Here is a 16,617-nt window from a genome sequence, read left to right on the forward strand (position 1 = left end):
GTTAAATATAATTTCATATTTCATAGGTTTGCATTTTTTAAAGTTCTTCCTGGGGAATATGAAATATTTGCATCTCATCCAACCTGGACATTGAGAGAAGTAAGTATTTTAAAAGTGTGATTTAGATGAATAAATGAAAAAAAAATTTTTGAGCACTAATGGGAGACAACATACATAAGGGAATGGTGACCAGGGAAGGGTAAAGTTGCAGAGATGTTGAGTGAAGGCAAAGATACTTTATCTGGAAGCAGTCGTGGTATTGAGTTGATCACTCTTCCTAGAGCAAAAGATGGAGAGAGGATGATTTTGCATGCTAGGAAGATATCATTCAGTAAAGGGTGAAGGTAATATAAGGAATTATCTCCATTGAACACAGGCTCAGAATAAGAGCTGGGGATCTTGGCAAATGAAATCTACAACAATTTAGATTAATAAGGTTATTTTGGATAAATTTAAGAGTATTTGTGTTATAAAGTGAATTTCATTTTTTGGGAATTCTTCTTTAGATTAAAAAACAAGCAAACATGATCTCTCTAATATTTAAATGGGTACTGTCTATGCTCTAAAAACCTTTTCTTTAGCAGTGTTGCAAGAGAACATTCTTTTTCCTGCTGTGAAATGATTCTCTTTTTAATTGGAGCTGTTTAAAAAAGCAAATACTTCAGACACTGCACAGAATCTATACAATTCAGTTGTATTTCTCTTAAGGCAAAACTAAAAATTTAGAACAATTAAAAAATATATGTGTGTGTGTGTGTGTGTGTGTATATATATATATATATATATATATATATATATATGCTTAATTTTAGACTTGAATTCTTTGTTTTGCATTCAACATGTACATTTTGTTATAAAGAGGAATAGGTATATTTAGATACAGAATAATTTTTAACTGTTTTGAAAATGTTATGCTATAACTGTATATATTGAAAAATGAAATAGACCCATTAAGTTTTCCTTTTTTTTTTAGGCTAGTACTACTGTTAGAGTAACTAACTCCAATGCTTATGCTGCTGGTCCCCTAATAGTTGCTGGTTATAATGTTTCTGGTTCTGTTCGAAGTGATGGGGAACCTATGAAAGGTGTTAAGTTTCTCCTCTTTTCCTCTTCAGTAGCCAGAGAGGTAAGGAAAAGTCTGACACTTAGAATAATAAAGAAAATAAAGGAAAAATAGAGACTAAGAAAATAATGCTAATTTAAATTTGTAGATTCTATATTACTGCCGCTGAATTACTATTTAATGAGAAATCTAAGATATATATATGTATATATAGAGAGATAATTATTTGTATTATCTCAAGTTTTCTTGAAATAGTAATATTAAGTAATAATTATGATATTCTATAATATTCTAGTAATTATGATGGAGACTTTATAGTGACTTATGAGTTTTGGGATATAGGACAGAAATAATTTTAATTTTTTTCCTCCACAGGATATACTGGGTTGCAATAGTTCTCCAGTTGATGGATTCCAGTCTCAGGATGAGAAATTGATATTTTTGTGCAGTGTTATCTCAAAAGAAGATGGCTCTTTCTCCTTCTTTTCATTGCCAAGTGGGAGATATACTGTGGTAAAGGAAGTTGAATTTCATTTACCTGTTTCCTTTAGGAACTTGATAAAAACACAATTTGATACTTTAATGTTAAAAATAAATGTTTCAATTCCTGGTTTTGTATGCCATTTTCTTTTTCTTTTCTTTGTAAAGAGATATGATGCAGTTTGTTAATGGCTATTATGTTCATGTTAAAAAAAAATGTTAAAATGATGTCTGCCTATGTAACTCAAAATTTTTTTTTCTTGAGTTACTTAGGTTGTTATTCTTGGTCAAAAGTGTGTGTGTGTGTGTGTGTGTGTGTGTGTGTGTGTGTGTGTGTGTGTCCTTTTTATATCTGAAAATTTGTCTTGGCAACATTTGTTGCTATGTTGTGAAGTCTTTTGGTCCTTTCTCCATTTTCAAGTTGATAAGGTCGAATGTTTTTGGTGGCCATGTCGACTGTTTTGGTGGCCATGGCTTTTTAGAAGCAAAATTTTGTGCTTATGCTAAATTAAAAACATTGCTGTTGTTTTAGGTTCCATTCTACAGAGGAGAGAGGATTACTTTTGATGTGGCTCCTTCTAGGCTGGACTTCACTGTGGAACATGATAGCTTAAAAATAGAGGTATGTAGATGATATGTAATTTGAGGAAAAAGCCCATAGATTAGTCTTCCTTCTGCTTTGATTGTTTAAGTGAATAATGAATCTTCTGTCTCTTCTAGCCTGTTTTCCATGTCATGGGCTTCTCTGTCACTGGCAGGGTTTTGAATGGCCCAGATGGAGAGGGTGTTTCAGATGCTATTGTCATACTGAATAATCAAATCAAAGGTGAGTGATGAATGTTAGAATCTGACAATTTCAACCAAATGAAGAAAATAGAACTCGTAAATGAAAAGAAAAGTTATTTCTAATTTGTTATATGAAAACTTGGAAAAGTTTAATTGACTGTCATTTTCTTAATTTGTGCAGACTGTGTATGCACACAGGATTGATTTGCTTAGTTTATTTTTCCAATGTGTTACAGTAAAAACCAAAGGTGATGGCTCTTTCCGCCTGGAGAACATAACCACAGGAACATACATGATTCATGCTCAGAAGGAGCATCTCTACTTTGATCCTATTACAGTCAAAATAGCACCTAATACTCCTCAGCTGGCTGATATCATAGCCACAGGGTAAGATTATGATTCACTTTAGTGAAAAATATTAGGGCAAATAGTCTTATATTTGAAGAGTTCTTAATGCCGAAATAGGAATTTTAAAGGTGCTTTATTCTACATTGACTTTTGGTTTAGGTAGATATGGAGGAATTCAGGATGAATTTCAGTTTTGAACATTAATCTAGCATTCTTTCTGGAAAAGTAGTCATTTATTGGATGCTTTATAAGCAATTATTGAATAACATTTTGTATGGCTTCTTCCTGTGACATTGAATGTAAATTGGCACTTCTATAAATGGAGAGTCATTTTATAATCTTTCTAAGTAGCTGTCAAACACAGAATTATGATCAGTGTTTATTTAACCTTTGTGCTCTTCTGAAAATTATACTGTTGATTAAGAAACACTGTAAGGAGTTTTTGGATAATTAGATTGGGGTTATTGCACTTTGTTCTGCTTTGTCATGAGGCAACTTCATAGTTATACTATCTCATGATTGAACTTAAATAACAATATACAAAGGATTTGTGATTTTGTTAGTATGGGAAACTCCTGCTATGGGAACTCGTCAGCAAAGATCGTAAACCATCTGTAATTTAATATACAGGAAGATTGAAGTGCATGAAAGCTAAGTAAATTGTCCAAGGCCACAGGGCTAATAACACATGGCAGAGGCAGGATTTGATCCTAGAATGCCCCGTACTCTATTGATGATGCTGTCTTTTGGACATAAAAATTTGAAAAGTAGCCACTCATAAATTTAAAGAACTCTTGAAAACAAAAACACAAAGTGGTTACCTACTTAAATACTTACATTGCACATACCTATTCTGTACCAGGGTGCATTTCTCAGAAAAGAGTTGCCTAAACTCATCCTGTTTGTTGTATGATTTTTTTTTTTTGTTTTTGTTCCTAAATTTCCATTTTTAGTACTCTAACTTCAGCTCTGCCTCCTGCATTAACTTCTTTGAACTTCAGACATTTCCAGTTTTCTTCAGTGAAAAGAGGAATTAAAAAAACCCCCAAACTTCTTATTTCTACTCTGGATTTACCAATTCCAGGCTGCTTTATCCTAATGGCATAATGCCACAGAACCAGATTTCTTTATTTTCTTTTGCCTCTAAATTCTTTTTATGCCTTTTAGCACATTATGTTTAGCAATACTGTGTTTTGTTCTCCATATAATATGCCTACCCAAAATTCCTTTATAAGATTTTGGGAGATTTGTTAAGTTACTTAATGTAACGTGCTCTCCTGGCAGTTACAATTACTAGTCTGTCCTAGACCCACCAGAGTACCTTTGACCACTGTGCGTAGCAGTGTGAACTCTACCCGGCTCGCCTCCTCTGAGGCCTTCTAAGGTCTCTGGCCACAATCTCTTGAATCTATAGCTTAATAACCGGTAGCGCACTCAAGAACAACCACGTGTAATCTTAAAAGCCTTTATTATACCTACTCCCATAATGCCCTAACTGATGCCCTGACTTGTTGGTTCCCGAGTGAACACCTGGTCAGAAGACCCATGTGTTCACTACCAAAACCTTTACCTCTTTTGGCTATCCATCTTGGCTTGGCCACCCAGGCTAGGAAGCCAAGGTGAAGAACGCCAGGTTAAAGAGACCGCCTGCTGCCTGCAGTGGGCTTACATAGGGCCTGTGAGGTCACACACACAGCCAATCAGCGAGAGAGTCACCCATTACGAAGCTATCTCAATATGGCCAGGATCCCGCCCAAGGGCAGTCCTAATATCCACAGAAATTACTTCCCGGTCTCAATGATGCGCTGTGGTGCAGCCCATTTAAAGGCTCCTTACTACTTAAAATCAAACTAGAATTTTTTGGAATTCTTTACCAGTAAGTGAAAAAATTAGTGATTACTAATTTGTCTTCCTACCCCTAGCCACGGTTTTTGGTGGTGGTGGTGGGATGTGATTCTAGAGCTGTGATTTTACCTATACATATAAGTGTGTGTGTGTGTGTGTGTGTGTGTGTGTGTGTGTGTGTGTGTGTGTGTGTGTGTGTGTGTGTTTATATATTTATATACCTCCCTCCACCATTGCATTTCGACAACTATTTTGTAGCATGTAGTTGTGCCTTCTTTGGATCCCAAGCAGCTTTCTAGGGGACTATTATTTAAAGACCTTTATGATCTTTCTTCTTTCTATCTTTTTAGTCTTAATACATTTCTTTCATTATTGTACTCTGTGATTCAGTTGAATTGGCCTATCTGCTTATAACACTTTCCTTCCTTTTTCTTCTTTCCCCCTTCTAGCTTTCTTGGTTTCCTTCCTTTAGGGTTTAGCTCATATTCTTCCATCTAAAAGAAGATTGTGCATCCCCTCTCACCTTTCCCTCACTGCTTCAAGCATCTGCCCCAGTCCAGTATTTTCTCTGAGATTACCTTCCACTTTTTATATATATATATATCTATATATATATATAGATATATATATCTATATATCTATATATATATATATCTGTCTTACAGATACAGGGATGTTTGTTAATTGGCTTTTAGACTTTGATACTGTTTTTTTCCTCATTGGCATCTTGCTTCTGTGATCATTCCTTTTTGTGTTCCTTTGCTAGTTCTCATAAACAAGAATCTTTTTTCTATATACTGCCTCTCTTGACAATCTTACCTACTTTGATTATTTTATATATCAACGCTATGTAGCTGACTTACAAATCTATTTCTAGGCCCCATTCCTTTCTTAGAGAGTTCCAATTCTGTATTTCCAGTATTGACTTGACACATCTTAATTAATGTTCTGATGTTTATGTTCAGCATGAACCAAATTGAATGCATCATTTTATTTCTCCCTCTTTTTGGTTCATTGAAGGGTGTTCATAATCTAATTCCATTTACCTTTCATTTTCTGCCAGCCTTGGCCAGGAAATTTAGTTCTTTCAGTTGTAAAATGAAGGGATTAGACTAGGTAATAAATATGATTTCTTCTTGCTCAGAATTCATAATTCTGTGAGACCTCAGTTTGAATCCTGGTTTCTAGTATTTTTTAGCTGTGTTGACCTTGACTGAATCTTTCTCTCCCTTAGTTTCATTTCTTCACCTGAAAAATAAGGTTAGTAATACTAGTTGCCACATTGTAGGTGTGAGTATTTATGGCTATGTCTGTAACTAGAGTCAGTTCTTGCAAATAAATGTTAATAAATGATACATCATATATACAGATCCTGTCAGTAGTGTTCCCAGAAAGCAACAAATTTTTTAAGCAGTGTAAATTCTGAAATTAGCAATTTTAATTTGTCATTCTTTGTGGTGATGTTAAATTTGCTTGGAGAACTGAGTGCTATATTATTTAGATGTTACTCAGTTATATTCCCTTGTGTTTTCCAGCATTTAAATATTTCCTATAGGCTACAGTTCTTTGTGCAAATAGTACTACTACATTTACTACTTATTAATTATTAAATAATTTTTAGATATGCATAATAATGAATAAAAAGTATAACAATGTGCAAAATTTTAAGAAAAGCGAATTTAGTCTAAGCTGATTTCCAAAAATCATTATTACAATATATTGGTTTGTAATAAGTTATGCATTTATCTTTTTTGTAGAAAACTTATGAAACTTCGTATAACTGTATCACAGAAAGATGATTTACTATTTATTTATTTATATGGCTATTCATTATTATCTAAAACCACATAAAATGTTTTGAGAAATACAGAGTAACTTATGGTTTGGAGAATTTCTGAGCTTTTTCATTTTTCATTCCCAAATCCTGACAGTAACTATGATGGATTTTCAAATACTCAAAATATTTATACTATCTGTCTCACAAGATGGTTGTGATATTGTGATAAGATTTTATATGTAAATTGTTTTCTAAGCCTTCTATAGCATCTTCTAAGATAGTATTTCAAACTTTATAAGTAGATTGGACTTTGGCCTTTATCCAATGCTGTTGTGGCCTCTGCCTGCATTTAAAATTTTAGGTTAAGTTGCATTTTAAGAGACAAAGTGTTTAGAATTAGTGCCATATCTATTCTTTACCAGATCATACTCATATGAGGCAATGTTATGGTAATGCTGAATGCAATTGAGAAATTAGGCAATATCTAGAAAAAGGTAAATGGAGTGGGGAGGACAGATTCAAGATTATCTCTCATGAGATTTGGTTGAAGGAAATAAGGATATTTAGTTTGGAGTAGAAAAGACCTGGAGATTATTTGCATCATTAAGCATTTGAACGTTGGCCTGAACTTGTACCAAAGGGCAGAATATGGAACAATGGGTGAAAGTTGAAAATTTAGGCCTGAAGAGAAACTTCCTTACCATTAGAGCTATCCTTTTCCTTGAAGCTTTCCTCAGTTCCAGCTGCCTTCAAGAAAGATGTGTAATACAGATAGTTTAGTGACTTGGGGCATAGTTCTATATTAATTTCCAGGAAGGCTAAACTAATTCATAGCTCCACTTACAGTGCTTCAATGCTCCTATCCTATGTACTTTGTGCATTTATCTTATAATATAATTACTTTTGTATAGATTATCTCCTTAATTATAAATTTTTTAGGTAGAGGTGATGTTTTTCATGTTTTGTTTAATCAGCACTTTTGGGTTTTTATTTGCGATTCTTACCTAAGACAAGCAGGATTAGACATTAGGGAAAGGGACTCAGAGCTCAGACCTGGGCACTAGTGCTGATACATGTTAATGAGGGGATGGAATCTGACTTTAGGCCATTAGTGTTGGTCTCAGTCTCACAAGGTGACTTGGATCTCTTGGGTTTTCTTCGTTTAAGGAATTTTGAACTACTGAATTCCTCATAATGTTGCTGCTCTAAAAATGCCAGCATAGGCGAGATGCTACTGGATTCTCAACTGTGTTAAGACAGAAGTTTCCTGATGTAGCTTCCTTTATTCTGATGTAGTTTTTCCTCCTAGTGAAGCTTCATTCCCCAAGAGGGAAGGCCCTGGATTTTCTGACAAAGCTCTCTGGCCTGAGGCCAGTAAAAAGCCTGTACCTCTCAGACTTGGTAGATAGACAAGACCATGTGTATCATGTCCTGATGATAGACATGTTTTCTGATGGGAGATGTCCAGAGGAGCTAAGTGCCAACGTATCCTTGTTGCACATCCTTGCTGTGTTAGGGCAAAGTATACTTCCTCTCTTGTTAAATTTAAGTTCAGTCTTTCACTAGTACCTTTTTTTTGTCCCAACACCAAATCTGAACCGAGAGGATTTTAGCTTTAGAATAGTGCTCACAATACCAGTGTTGCTTAGTTTTTCCCTTATCTTGTAAATAAATCATAGGTTGTAATTTTTGGCATATCTATCTCTTTTTGGATACTTGTGTATGTTACTTGTTATTAATAGTAATATATGTATGAGAGTGCGTAAGCTACATATTACTTTTTTATGCCTTAAACTTGACCTTGTATGATAAATGTTTTTCTTTATCTCCTCTCCATCCCCAAGCCCCCACTGCTGAACATTAAAGGTTGTTATGCCTGCAATATGACATACTAATGCATCTGGGTACAGTTAGGTGATCATTTATTAAGCATCTATCATGTGCAAAATCCTTTGCTAGGTGATTTGGGAATTGTCAGGCTAAATAAGACATAATTCCTTTCCTTGAGTTCAAAAACTCACCTGTAAGAGAGACAAAAGAGGTTTTCCTTTGAGGTTTTGGAGGTGACATGACAACTTCTGACATGGTGGTTTCCTAGAGTGAGTGGTATGTGGGTTGGTTGGCCTTAAAGTGAGCATGATTGCAGTATATAATCCTGGTGGGAGAGTGTTCTAATAAGAGGGAAAAAATGAAAAAGGGTGTAATGGTTGAAAAGTACATGACATGTGGGAAAAGACGAATATCCCAAATTGGCCAGAAGATAGAGTATATGAAAGAGTAGTAGAAGATAAAATCAGAAAGATAAGTTGAATTTGGATAGTGGAGGGCCTTGAATGCCATTCTAAGAAGTTTGAGTTTTATTGAGTAGATAGTAAGGTAGGAAAAATGTTAGAGTAGGGTAGTGATATCAAAATAGATTTTCTTTATGTTTTCAAAGATATTATAATACAGATGAGCTTTTGTCCTTTCTTCCCAACATTTCTAGTATCTTAGAGAAAGATAATATATATAAAACATATATATACATATATACAGAGAGAGAGAGAGCCATAATATTAAAACATTATTGATGAATAAGTGACACTCTGCTCCTCTGTCCCTAGAAAGCAGAATTAATTTTATTTTATTATTAGTTCTCTTGTATTATTGGGAGGGTCTGTTGCTTGCTGTTACCATTGCTATTTCTAGTTAATTGATGATCCTCTTGATATCTACCATCCTAATCCTTATTTTCATTTTTATCTTTTGCCCATTGTTTCTCCTTACTAACTTTGGGGGGGAAAAAAAATTTAGCTTTTTATGGAAATCTTGTTATTAGACTATTTCTTTCCTTCAACAAGAAGAATTGGCCAGTGACAGATTGTGGGATCTTTGTGGTAATGTTTGTGGGAGTATACATGTAGGCTGTTGCTTCTCTATTCAGAATTTTTTTTGTGGTGTAAAGATAGGTGAAGTTAGGATTAATTATTGTGTTTCCTTTCTGAGGGTAGTGTCCAGATAGACAAATTTTGATCATATTCTGAAGCTCTTCTGCTAGAAATTGGTGCTGATTCACCTTTAAGATAAACCCCCAGATTTTAACTTAAATTTGTGAAGAGCTCTTAAGTTTATGTCTTCCTTTGGACAAATGTGCTGCATTTTGCCACTTAGGTTATCATTTCTTTTGTAGCTTTGATTTGTTGATAGAATTACTAAAATTGAATGTGCCTTTAAATCTAAGTGTTACATCATGCTTTTGAAGCTGTGAGTTTCTTTGGAAAGGGATGGATTTTGTGATTTGATGTGATTTCTACCCTCTAAACTCAATTCACATATTGGAATGAATGGCTTTTTTTTTTTTTTTTTTTTTTTGACAGGTTCAGTGTCTGTGGTTATATATCTATAACTCGCTTTCCCGATTCAATCAAGCAGATTAATAAATACAAAGTTGTCATGACATCTCAGGGCAGGGAAAAGTCTTTGATCACAGCAGAGACTGACTCACGTGGAGAATTTTGTTTTAAAGCAAAATCAGGGAACTATAAAGTCCAGGTAAGATAGAATTTTAGTTTTAATTAAAAAGAATAAAGGAAGCTCATAGTTTTTAAAGGCCCAGTTCAGATTAAATTCAGGATAAGATACTAGTTTTGGGGGAGACCCTTGTAAACTTTGTAATACCTTTACTTTTTAGTTTTTCAAAGGTAACTTACTACATTTTTATTTCTAGTACAATAGAGGGCACATCATGATTTAATGTAAATTCTGATATAGTCTTAAATGCTTACTAAATTGACAACTAGTTCTCAAAAGTATCATATTTTTGGCCCCCAGTATTATGGATTTATAGCTTTTTAAAAAAATTCAGACAGTCCACTTCTCTCAAAGCTGGAACCATTGACAATTTGTAGAAGAACATGAGAAATAGACATTGATTCTTTAAAGAAGAGTGGTTTTATTATGTGATCTTTTTCTTATGAGTTAAAGATAGATAAACATTATTTTTATGCTTATTTTAAGAATATTCCAAATAGAATCCAGTCAAATGACATTAAAATTCTCTGGTTTGTATTTAGTGTTAGTGATATGATGACTAAGAACCATTTTCAGGGTAGGAACATGCACTTTATTTTATTTCATGTTAGTAACATGAGTTTCATAGGGAAAATACTTCTGTCATTTAATTTAATTTAAGATCATAGATAAATATGGGTTGTTTATGAATGTGGTTGTGAATGTCATAGCAGGTTCCTTGGAATGAATATTTAATCATTTAAAATCTATATTATGCTGGGCACTATCCTGTACTTTGTGATATACTAAATCTTGGTTTTATAATGTTCTGTGTATTTATATAGGTAGTTGTTCCTGAGGCAGAAACCAGAGCAGGACTTTCTTTGAAACCCAAAATGTTTCCTGTTGTTGTTGACAACAGGCCAGTGATGGATGTGACCTTTTCCCAGTTTTTGGCCTCAGTTTCAGGGAAAGTCTCTTGCTTGGGTAAGTTGTGAATTTAGAAGCCAAATAAATAATTATGAAAAATCAAAAGGGTTCTGTTTATGAAATTCTCTTCAAATGGGGAAGTATTGTACTGGTCAGCCAGATATAATAATAGTGTTCTTAGGAGTGTTTTAATTAGTACAAGTCAGCTGGGCCTTTGTCCCTGAATACTAAAATTTTAAAATCACTTTTAGGACATATTCCCTTATCTTAGAAACAACTTGACTTAGCAATTAGCAACTTAATTAAAATTGAAAGTTATCAAATGACAAGTGCTTCCTCTCCCATACTGCCATTCCCCATCTTGTGCTCCCCATCCCTGAATTAATCTCATTTCATTTTGAGAGTATGCTTTATGAAACTTGCCTTAGGCTTAGATTGTGAAGCTGGTTACAAAAACTACTAGCTGGGTATGTTCTTAAAGAGGATTTTATGATATCCTATTTTTCTCAATATAAATTGAATAAAGTCTAGTAATAAGCCATTTAGAATATTCTCATAGTTCTTATCATCTTTGGCTCTCAGGGTTATTGGCTTTGTCTTAATTCTTCAGATAAGCTTTCTGATTTTTCACAGCATGGGTTATTCTTTCCTTTGGGATCTCATTGTCTCTTTTTAAAGTGGTATTTTACTAGTATTTGGTTCTAGTGACTTATTTGTTTGGTGATGGATTAGAACGGTATGTACTAACACGAATTCTAAAGGGATTTTTATACTAATTTCTTTTGAAGAATTAAATTATCATAAATAATAAGAGTGGAAATTTGAAGAGAGAAATAAATGTTTTCTATTTTTGAAGCTTTAGCTTTTTTGGGACTTTTTGCAAAACTTGACTTTTTTTCTTTCTTTTGTTTTATAGATACTTGTGGTGACTTGCTGGTGACTTTACAATCCATAAGCCGTCAAGGGGAGAAGCGTAGTCTACAACTGTCTGGCAAGGTTAACTCCATGACTTTTACTTTTGATAATGTGCTTCCTGGAAGATACAAAAGTAAGTTACATTTGAACTTTTTAGGTTTAGTTGATATATTTTATATTTTCTGCCAGTCTTATTTTTTTGAGTTTGGTCTTTTAAATATAATAAAATATAATTAAAATTATAATTAAATAACAACTAATAAACAATTAAATAGATTGAAATAAAAAATAATTAAAATATAATACTCAAAATCCAGTTAGAGTTTAATTCTTTCTTGTCCTTTGGTGCTGCATATATTATACATTATTAGGCATTAAAGAAAATGTTATCATGGGATGAACTGGTTGCCATCTTTATGTGGGATAATATATCCTTTACCTTTTGATAAGTTTGAACTTCATGTCATTGCATTTCCAACAATAAACAGTGGTTTCATTGTTGTGTAAACATTAGGGTGTTAGCTTACTATATTTTGTTATGAAGTCACATTGGCTATTTGCACTTTTATTTCTTCCAAAATACTTATTTTATTGTAGTAAATAACTGTGTTTTTTAAGAAGTACAGGATATATTTTCCATTATTTTTAACTTCTCAGATCTGTAGTTTCATTGATTCACTCTCTTCAGAAACATCACATTCTTTCCATGTTTTAGTTAGTGACCTTCTAGGTAATAAATGAGAATAGATTTATCAACATTAAGTTTAAAGAAATCCTTATGTTAACTGGCAAAGTTTCATGGGTTAAGGCTAAAATAACCCATCAGCTAGTAGCTGGTTTCTCTGAACTTGCTAGTCTTCTTCTTGTATATTATTCTTTTGCTGAGCTCATACTTTGAAATCTATTTGACTTGGTATGAACTTCTAGTACTTGTACTCTGTTTACATAGCACTTTTTCATGGATTGTCTCAAGTCTTCAGATGGGCACATGAGGACAATCGGTGGGGAAATGATGCTATAGTTATGAAGTGATTTAATTAGTACAAGTTAACTGGGCCTTTGTCCCTGAATACTGAAATTTAAAGATCACTTTTAGAACATATTCCTTTATCTTAGAAACAACTTGACTTAGCACTTAGCAACTTAATTAATTTATTATTATTATAATTATATTATTATATAATATATATAATAATATAATTATAATAATTAATTAGTAGATAAGCTCAAATGCCTTCCATTTCTGAGATTATCTGATTTTTGAGAAGCCAGAACCATAATGAGATATCTAAGTAGGATTTTAGTATGATAATTTAATTAAAATTCATTGAAATTCTATTTTTTTTTAAAACTAGGCTAAGTTTGATTTATTTCTTGCTAATTTTAACTACAGAAGATCATTATGCTATTTTTTTGCATTTTCCAAGAATCAATCATACATTCTTGGGAAATAATTTTATATATGATATTGGGTGCCATGCTTTTTTTTTTTTTTTTTCTTCCCTCCCAGTAAGTATCATGCATGAGGATTGGTGCTGGAAGAATAAAAGTCTGGAGGTGGAAGTTACAGAAGAGGATGCATCAGGGATTGAATTTAGGCAGACTGGCTATATGCTAAGATGTTCACTTTCTCATGCAATTACTTTGGTATGTTTGGGATGTGGGACATGGTCTCGTTTAGAATGGAAAGAACAATGAACTGCTGTTACTAAGAATTTTGTTTCTTTGCGTATATGTATTATGTCCCAATATCATTTTATGTACCTCATAAGTATTTTGACAAATGGTAATTAGGAAGCAACTTAAGTTCCTTTGGGGAAAGATACTAATATTAATTTCATATATAAGTACTTGTCCTGAGTTAATTCCTCAGATTTTGAAGATAAAACAATCAAGCATGGGCAACGAGGTGGCACACTGGCACTGGAGTCAGAAGAACCTGAATTCAAATGTTACATGAAACACTTTACTAGCTGTATGACCCTGGGAAAGTCATTTAAACCACTATTGCTTCAAAAAAAAATTTTTTTTTTTTTTAAAGCAGGATATTACTTCCAGTTGTTTTAAACTCTAAACCACTTTACTTATTCTTAAAGCTTGAAAAATATTAATGTTAGAAATTAATTTGTTTCTGTAGGAAGAGAAGCATTTTTTAAACATTATAAGCAAATTCAAGTTCTTAGGTACAGGTAGCAAATTTTAATTCTGTTTTCATTGTTTTGTATAGAGTAAAGAAAAGTTTAAAAGGATCACAGTGGTGCATTTTCCTTTGATGGCCCTAGTTTCTGCACTACTGGGCAGTAGCAAATCTGATTCCAACTAGGAAAATAATACCATTCCATTTGTGAAGCTTAGATTGTCCCAAATTCATTAGCTTTTAATATTTTTCCACACCAATAGGTGACAGGTTACTGAGATGTGAAAAAAGTAAATAACTAGTCACACCATGCATTGTAGAAGTTGAAAGTGGAAACAAGTATCTTAATTTGTCTCTCTCTCTATATATATATATATAATTTAACAACACATTCAGAGAGTGATAATGATAGAAATTAATAAGAGTAATTATTGTCCCGCCATTAGAGCCATTAGAGAATGATATAGGTGTACAAGAAAAGAGGTTATATTTTTGTGGGAGTCTATAAAGATGTTAAATTTGGGATTGGCTCAAAAATTCTTGTAATAAATAGACATAGTGTAAACCTGTATCAATAGATCTTTAATATAAAGGGTCTACCTTTCCATATAAACATTATTAATTGTCATAGTGTCCCTCTATTCCTTGGTGAATCATTTTGCTGTTTTTGATCCCCTAGGAATTTTATCAGGATGGAAATGGACCCGAGAATGTGGGAATTTATAACCTATCCAAAGGAGTGAACCGATTCTGTCTGTCAAAGCCTGGTAAGTTTAGGAAGGGTAAATATTGCTACTAGGTAGATTGATTGAAATTAACCAGAGAGTGATCTTAAAGGCAGCTTTCTTTCTTAGCTTTGTGTTTTAACTATCAATTTTCAGTGGCTTTAAGTTTGTTTTTTTTTTTTTTTTTTTTTTTTTTCATAAATTAAATAATTTGCACTGGACCCTTTTACTTTTATTTACATAAAAATTAGTACCACAAATGATCATAGTATTTAAGACTAGTTGTATTATTTCTTCTAAAGGTTAACTGTACCAGTAATTGACTAACTGGTGAGTGTGGCAAAAAACTAATTTTGGTTAATCTTATTTAGGTTTGGGAATTAGTAATCAGGAAATTGGTTCTTGAAGGTACAGGCAAGGAGTTTCCAGAATATTTTCATCCTTCTGAAGTGGGTTTTCTTCTCTTGCTAAGTCAAGAATTATACTCTGCTTCTGAATTTTAGAGACTGTTATTGCAAAAGCATTTTCTATGGCTACTTACTACAAAATTGCCTACGTATTTCTAAGACAGAAAATCTTTGTGAAAAATCACACAGTACAAATTTGTCTTTGGAAGTTAAGAAAAGGATTTTTAAAAGTTGAAATTTGTTTTCAAGTATTTTGCAATAGAAACCAATGTGTCTGGGCGTTATTTCTATATTGTGTTTAAGTTGTTAAGTTACAGAAAATCAAAACTATGTTACTGAACTATTTATGTGGTTTAAGTCATTGGGAGTTCTAGTTAGACAGTAGGGATGATGCTTAGTTGGCTTTTTGAATTCTATTATCAAATCTGCAATATGTTGCAAGTTAGAGATGCTAACTCTGAATTTAATATGTTAATTCAGAAATAGATTATTATTTTGGGAAATATTTTTTTTTTTCATTTTCAAGGTGTATACAAAGTGACCCCACGATCCTGTCATCGGTTTGAACATGGGTATTATACTTATGACACGTAAGTTTGACTTTCTTATTAAATATTTAATAGTTTGCAGACATTTTTTAAAGAGAAGAACATATACTTTAACTTGCAGTCTGACTCTATCAGCCTTCTTTCTGGAGGGAGGCAGCATGTTTCATCATTTAGAAGCTGTGGTACATCATTATGTTGATCGAGTCTTTCCAAGTTGGTTGTTGTTATTCACTTGTTTTTCAGTTGTCTCTTTTTCCTTGAGACTTCCATTTAGGATTTTCTTGCAAAGATATTGCAATAGTTTGCCATGTCCTTTTCTAGCTCATTTGACAGATGAGGAAACTGAGGCAAACAAGAGAGTTGTTTAGAAACAGAGCTAGTTAGTATCTGAGGCCAGATTTGAACTCATGAAGATAAATCTTCCTGATTCCAGACCCAGCACTCTATCATATCTTCATAGTACTATTTTTCTTGTACAACTTATTCTCCTAGTTCTTCTTCCTTCTCTTATACCAGTTCATACAATCATTTCAGATTTTTCTGAAACCAGGTTTTTTTTTCCCCTTTATCATTTCTTACAGCATAGTAGTATTCTATCACATTCGTATAGTTCAACCATTCCCCAATTGATGGGCGTCTTCTCAGTTTCCTATTCTTTGCCACTACAAAACTATAAATATTTTTGTATATATAAGTCCTTTCTTTTGATCTATTTGGGATTAGATCTAGTAGCAATACTGCTATTTTAAAAGGTAGTCAGACCAGTTTGACTACTTTACAGTTCTGTTAGTAATGCATTAATGTATGTTTTCTCACAGCCCCTCCAGCATTATCATTATTCTTTTTTTTTGTTATCTAATGAGTATGAAATGGCACCTCGTATTTTTAAGTTTTAATTTGCACTCCTCCAATTATTGGTGATTTAGAGCCTTTTTTTTTTTTTTAATATGACTTGACATTTTGGATTTCTTTCTCTGAATATTACATTTGACCATTTGACCAACTGAGGAATTGCTCTTTTTCTTTTAAATTATCTGCTGATTTTAGAAAGGATACCTTTGTCAGAGAACTGTACAAACATATCTTAAGAAGATAATGAACAGGGTTTCTGTTTCCATTAGGAATAGAAGGAATTGAATTTGCAATAGAAATAATTTATTTCTTCAT

The 16,617-nt window shown here is 33.0% G+C and overlaps 1 protein-coding gene across 2 annotated transcripts in view; it reads left to right on the forward strand.

Moving 5' to 3' along the window:
- LOC141550342 (BOS complex subunit NOMO1) overlaps positions 1-16,617 on the forward strand; it is a 45,634-nt gene that overhangs the window by 10,307 nt on the left and 18,710 nt on the right. For both annotated transcript variants that reach the window (XM_074280890.1, XM_074280889.1), the window contains exons 6-17: positions 27-99; positions 974-1,126; positions 1,439-1,576; positions 2,076-2,165; positions 2,264-2,369; positions 2,566-2,716; positions 9,656-9,830; positions 10,634-10,775; positions 11,635-11,766; positions 13,144-13,280; positions 14,450-14,537; positions 15,429-15,492. In XM_074280890.1, the coding sequence (XP_074136991.1) occupies positions 27-99; positions 974-1,126; positions 1,439-1,576; positions 2,076-2,165; positions 2,264-2,369; positions 2,566-2,716; positions 9,656-9,830; positions 10,634-10,775; positions 11,635-11,766; positions 13,144-13,280; positions 14,450-14,537; positions 15,429-15,492 (1,449 nt within the window). The remainder of the gene's footprint in view (positions 1-26; positions 100-973; positions 1,127-1,438; positions 1,577-2,075; positions 2,166-2,263; positions 2,370-2,565; positions 2,717-9,655; positions 9,831-10,633; positions 10,776-11,634; positions 11,767-13,143; positions 13,281-14,449; positions 14,538-15,428; positions 15,493-16,617) is intronic.

This window comes from Sminthopsis crassicaudata, chromosome 1 (assembly GCF_048593235.1).
Source record: "Sminthopsis crassicaudata isolate SCR6 chromosome 1, ASM4859323v1, whole genome shotgun sequence".
Taxonomy (NCBI): Eukaryota; Metazoa; Chordata; class Mammalia; order Dasyuromorphia; family Dasyuridae; genus Sminthopsis; species Sminthopsis crassicaudata.